We start from the raw sequence: 6,000 nt of genomic DNA on the forward strand, positions 1-6,000 counted from the left end.
TTCAGCAGTAGGGTCTTATTATCTATTCTTGGTGAGAAACCAAGATCCTTGGGGGCACCAGGGCCTCTCTGGCCCTGAAATTTTTATAGTAACAGTCTATGACTTCTGGGTGTGCCATTAGTCAAAAAAGTAGGTTATCATGTGGCTGATTTACAATATTCTGAGTTTTTTTTAAATATTTTTTGTTCATATTTTATTTATTTATTTGAGAGTGACAGACACAGGGAGAAAGACAGATAGAGGGAGAGAGAGAGAATGGGCACACCAGGGCTTCCAGCCACTGCAAACAAACTCCAGATGCGTGAGCCCCCTTGTGCATCTGGCTAACATGGGACCTGGGGAACCGAGCCTCGAACCGGGGTCCTTAGGCTTCACAGGCAAGCGCTTAACCACTAAGCCATCTCTCCAGCCCCAATATCCTGAATTTTGATCACCCCTTCAGCCACACTGCTTTTACTATATCTTTTCCTCTGGCCTTGATCAGGCTATTTCACCTGCAGTAATCTGTCCATCTACTTACATACGTACAGTACCATCCTGTTATGGCCCTTTTCTAGCTTACTGGCCTCTGCTACCCAATTTTTACTCCATCTCACACACAAGTCTGAACATTTATAACTAGGATCCATATATGAGAGAAAACATGCAATGTTTGGCTTTCTGGGCCTGGGTTACCTTACTTAGTATAATCCTTTCCAGATCCATCCGTTTCCCTGCAAATTTCATAATATAATTTTTCTCTTTACTGCTGAATAGAACTCCATTGTGTAAATGTACCACATCTTTATTATCCACTCATCTGTGGATGGACATCTAGGCTGGTTCCATTTCCTAGCTATTGTGAATAGAGCAGCAATAAATATTGTTGTGCAAGTGTCTCTAAGGTAGTGAGAAGAGTCCTTAGGATATATGCCCAGGAGTGCTATAGCTGGGTCATATGGTAAATCTATTTTTAGCTGTCTCAGGAATCTCCACAGGGATTTCCACAATGATTGTACCAGTTTACATTCCTACCAACAGTGTAGAAGGGTTCTCCTTTTTTCTGCATCCTTTCCAACATTTATTGTCATTTGTTTTCTTGGTGATAGCCATTCTGAAAGGAGTGAGATGGAATCTCAAAGTAGTTTTAATTTGCATTTCCCTGATGTCTAAGGATGTAGAGCACTTTTTTAGATTTTTATATGCCATCTGTAATTCTTCTTTTGAGAATTCTCTATTCCATAGTCCATTTTTTAATTGGGTTGTTTGATTTCTTATTGTTTAGTTTTTTGAGTTCTTTGTATATTCTGAATATTAATCCTTTGTCAGATGTATAGCTGGCAAAGATTTTCTCCCATTCTGTAGGTTGTCTCTTTGCTGTGTTCACAGTGTCCTTTACTGAAAAAAAGCTTTGTAATTTCATGAGATCCAGTGCAACCACTTAGTGGTTTTATTTCCTGAGCAACTGGGGTTATATTCAGGAAGTCATTGCCTATGCCAATATGTTGAAGGGTTTCCCCTACTTTTCCTCTAGCAGTTTCAGAGTTTCAGGTCTGATAGTAAGGTCTTTACTCCATCTGAACTTGATTCTTGTGCATGGAAAGAGACAAGAGTCTATTTTCATCCTTCTAGATATAGATATCCAGTTTTCCCAGAACCATGGGTTGAAGAGGCTGTCTTTTCTTCAGTGAAGTTTTTGGTTCTTTTGTCAAAAATCAGATGGTGTAGCTGCCTGGATTAACATCTGGGTCCTCTATTCTATTTCATTTATCTGTGTGTCTGTCTGTTAGGATTCCTTCAGGAGTTTGTTTTCTTCTTTGATTCCTTTGATTTCTGCTTTTATTTATTTTTTTTTTTTTTTGAGTATAGATAAAATCATTTTTTAAAAAAATCTTTGTCAGGCATTTCATCTAAAACCACCTCATTGGGGGTCACTTCTGATGGATTTATAGTTTTTGGTGGGATTTTGTTGTCTTGATTCTTTGTGTTTCTTGTATTATAATGTAGAAATTTTCGCACCCTGAGTTGATTTGATGTTTGGGTTTTCTAATTATCTACAGTGCTCTTAGACTTGGAAATACAACTTTCTATACCTTCAGTGTAGGCATTTAACGTGCCAAGTGCAGCTCTGTACTCTGACCCAACTGCAGAAGTCATCCTAGGTGTTGTTTACCTGCTATTCAGATATTCTAGTTGGCTTGGTGGTACAATTTACTGGCAAATTTTAAAATTTAACTGAGCAGTATACACATTCTATAAAAAACCAGCACAGAGCATGCAAGTGTGGGGATTAAAACAAACAGATAACTTCATAAAGCCCAAATCCCTAAGGGTGTGTATTGTTTTGCACCCTTAATCCTGTCAGCTGGGAGGTTGAGGTTTTTGTTCTGAAATGGGTTCCAGGTTTGCATGGAGGCTGATGAGGTTGGAAAATCCTCTTGTTTGGTCTCTGCTCCTGTAGTTCGGTGCCAGGCTGCAGATCAGGGCCGTAAGTCCCTCAGCGGGATTCTGGCTGTTTTCCTCCTTTCTGGTAGATCTTGATCTCTCCTGCTTCTTCTCTGCTATGACTAATAAAAACCTATATACGGGCTGGAGAGATGGCTTAGCGGTTGAGCGCTTGCCTGTGAAGCCTAAGGACCCCGGTTCGAGGCTCAGTTCCCCAGGTCCCATGTTAGCCAGATGCACAAGGGGGCGCTCGCGTCTGGAGTTCGTTTGCAGAGGCTGGAAGCCCTGGCGCACCCATTCTCTCTCTCCCTCTATCTGTCTTTCTCTCTGGGTCTGTCGCTCTCAAATAAAATAAATAAAAAATTTAAAAAAAAACCAAAACCTATATACCTTCACTTTTTGGAAGAAGAGTGTGTTTTGCTGTGGTTTTGCTTAAGTCTCTCCCTAGGCTGGTTTGGTGTGACTCCGGGGCCGCCACCTTACCTGGAAGTCTAGAATGTGATTGTTTTTTAAAAAATGTAATCCACTTATACCCTTGTTTGATTGATGAAATTATAAAAGCTCCATAACTTATATAGCTTAGATTTTTTAAAAAATACTTTTTTTGAGTAATTCTGTCCTTTCTGGCATAGTTTTCTTTTTATTGCAAAGTATCACAATAATTATGTCATGAGAATAATTCTACAGAGCTTGGAATTCCCTCAGGTGCTATTGAAACTTTACAATGGTTATTTTCATGGCAGAGGAGAGAAATGAATGAGAAAATTGTTCATATTTAGCTACTTGGTGGCAGACAAAATTTAAGTCTTTACTTATATTGGAAGAATTTTCATCATATAGTTATTTCAGTTTGACCAAAACTTACTGAATTTATGTCTTTAATTTCTTTTTAGCCAAAACATACCTTGAAACAGACCCTTCTGGAAGAGACAAGAGGACACCAATTGTCATTGTAAAACAGGGCCATGAGCCACCTACATTCACAGGCTGGTTCCTAGGCTGGGATTCCAGCAGGTGGTAAACTAAGTTTCATTAAAAAAAAAAAAAAAAAAATCAGGCCACACTGGGACAGTTGTCCCCTTAGTGTTTGGGGGCTTGTTTACTTCTTGCTTTTCTGGCTTTATAAAATTAACCTCAGCCCAATGGCTATTTTTCTTTAATGCCAAATATTGGTCAGAAATTCTTTTTTGAGAAGGAATTTCCTTATGTTACTCTGCTTATTGTAGTCAGCTTCACATTGCTGAGATGAACCTCCAGACCAGACACAATTTATGGGAGGAAGGGATTTATTTCAGGCTTACTGACCCACGGGAATTTCCATAATGGCAGAGAAAGCTTGCTCCCTTTCACAGAGCCACTGAGCGAGAGAAGAAACCACCAGCAACACCACCAAAAGCAAGCACCCTCGGACAACCACAGGCAGAGCTCAAGCACTCTGCACACCTTGAGGCTAGAATTCTGACCCGCCCCATAAAACCTTAGGACTAGACCCTAAGATCTGCCCACAGTGACAGGTCTTCTAGCCCGGAGGATAGCGATTCAAGTTATAGCTTTAATAAAACATTGGAGTCTATTGGGGGACAAAGATTCAAACTACCACAAAGCTGAAAGAACCTAAACTTTTGTTGTGGATCAATATTAGCTATCCTGGAAAAGGACATACTCCTTTGTGCATGGCCTTCTCAAAGTAGAAGACCATAGTGTCTGGGGAATTTGTGTGCAGAAAGGATTGTTAGAAATGAGCAACCACTAGCCAAACTCATTATGCAGTCTGCCAGAGAGGAAAGCCATGATGCTTTGGAGTCTTCTCTCTCATCTGTGTTGTGTCTCCAAAGAACTATGTGCTCACTGTGAGGTTCCTGTTATATGAGTCCACGTGACTTTGATGCCATTTATTCTGAGGGCTATTTTCTAAGAGGAATTTCTTTTACCTTTATGCGAACTTTTTAAAATCACAACTCTTTCCTGAGAAGTCAAATTATATTCTTACCAGTCTAGCTTTGAACACTTGACTGGACAGTTTGAATATTATAAAAGATAAACTTTGCAAATGCTTTCTTTCATTATTAAAGTATATCTCTTTTTGAAAAGGTTTTGGTTGTGACATTTTGTTTAAATTTGACACGAGGGCTGGGCATGGTGGTGCACGCCTTTAATCCCAGCACTCGGGAGGCAGAGGTAGGAGGATCGCCGAGAGTTCAAGGCTACCCTGAGACTACATAGTGAATTCCAGGTCAGCCTGAGCCAGAGTGAGACCCTACCTCGAAAAAACCAAAAAAAAAAAAAAAAAAAAAAAAAATTTGACACGAGTTCTTGGCACTGTTAATTGTACAGTTAACTACTTTTATGCCTGAGTAGATACAAATTTAATGTTTCTTGAACCATTCTCATTCAGTGGTCAAACAACTTTTTTATGGCCAGGTAATTATAACAGATTTTACATATCATAGAGTGCATATGAAACATGGGCCCCCAGACACCAGAAGCTATGGAAGAATCTAGAACTCCAGTGGCATTGACATGGACTTTGGTAATTGTGTCAAAGGAGTAGATCAGGGAAGTGACCTGAGGAATTCTTACGTGGTGTGGGGCTGTAGGGCCTGAGCACTGTTTCCAATTGGCTTCTGCTTGGGACAATGGGCCCCGTTTCTGTATTGCCTAGTGGTCAGTAGTCTCATGATGTACTGGGGCTTGTGTGAGTGATGGAAGGTAAGAAGCAGCAAGAAGCTGCATTTCTAGGTGCTGTTCATTCAGTAAATACTTTTTAAACATCTACTCAGTATCAAGTGTAATTCTAGCTTATTTGGATGTAATATAAAACAATCAGACAAAATCCCAACTTTAAAAAAAAATTATTTATTTGTGTATTTATTTGCAAGCAGAGAGAGATAGAAGAGAGACAGTGAGAATGTGCACACCAGAGCCTATAGCCACTGCACATGAGCTCCAAATGCATGGGCCACTTTCTGCATCTGGCTTTACGTGGGTTCTGGGGAATTGAACTCCAGTGGTTAGGCTTTGCAGGCAAGCACCTTAACCGCTCAGCAATTTCTCCAACCCAAATTCAATGTACGGAGTTGATATTCAAAGGAAAAGGCCAACAAAAGCTGAACCAATGGACAAATATGTTAGGAGGTAAGATCTGTGAAGGAAAAACAGGGAAGGAGATTAGGGAACAGTGAATGAAAACTGGGGTGTGTGTAGCTTTCATAAGGTGGGCCAGGGAGGCCTTGTTGGGTAGACGATATTTAACCAGAGTCAATACAGGTGGGAGAGTGAATCTAGTGGTTAGATCCAGGCACGAGTGCCAAGCACCGTCTCTTAAACAGGAAGTGTTCCTGGTATCCTGGTATCCTACCATCACTGTTGGCAGAAAAAGAATTCGTCTTATGCAGAACTTCCCAAATGCTGCTTTCTGTGGAGACAGAGGGAACCGCAGGGTGGCCGTATAGCATCAGCAGCTTCAGCTGCTTGTCACGTCCACACTTAGTAAATACGGTTGGTGGGAATAAAAGATTTACAGAACTAGTCAGGCGTGGTGGCGCACGCCTTTAATCCCAGCATTTGGCAAGCAGA

At 40.6% G+C, this 6,000-nt stretch overlaps 1 protein-coding gene across 1 annotated transcript in view; it reads left to right on the forward strand.

Moving 5' to 3' along the window:
* The window catches only part of Scin (scinderin), a 90,408-nt gene extending 85,894 nt beyond the window's left edge, over window positions 1-4,514 (forward strand). Inside the window, exon 16 of the mRNA XM_012947554.2 lies at window positions 3,318-4,514. Coding sequence (XP_012803008.2) covers window positions 3,318-3,445 — 128 coding nt within the window. The 3' untranslated portion in view covers window positions 3,446-4,514. The remainder of the gene's footprint in view (window positions 1-3,317) is intronic.
* The last annotated feature ends 1,486 nt before the right edge of the window (window positions 4,515-6,000 follow it).

The sequence above is a fragment of the Jaculus jaculus genome, chromosome 16, assembly GCF_020740685.1.
Source record: "Jaculus jaculus isolate mJacJac1 chromosome 16, mJacJac1.mat.Y.cur, whole genome shotgun sequence".
Lineage (NCBI taxonomy): Eukaryota > Metazoa > Chordata > Mammalia > Rodentia > Dipodidae > Jaculus > Jaculus jaculus.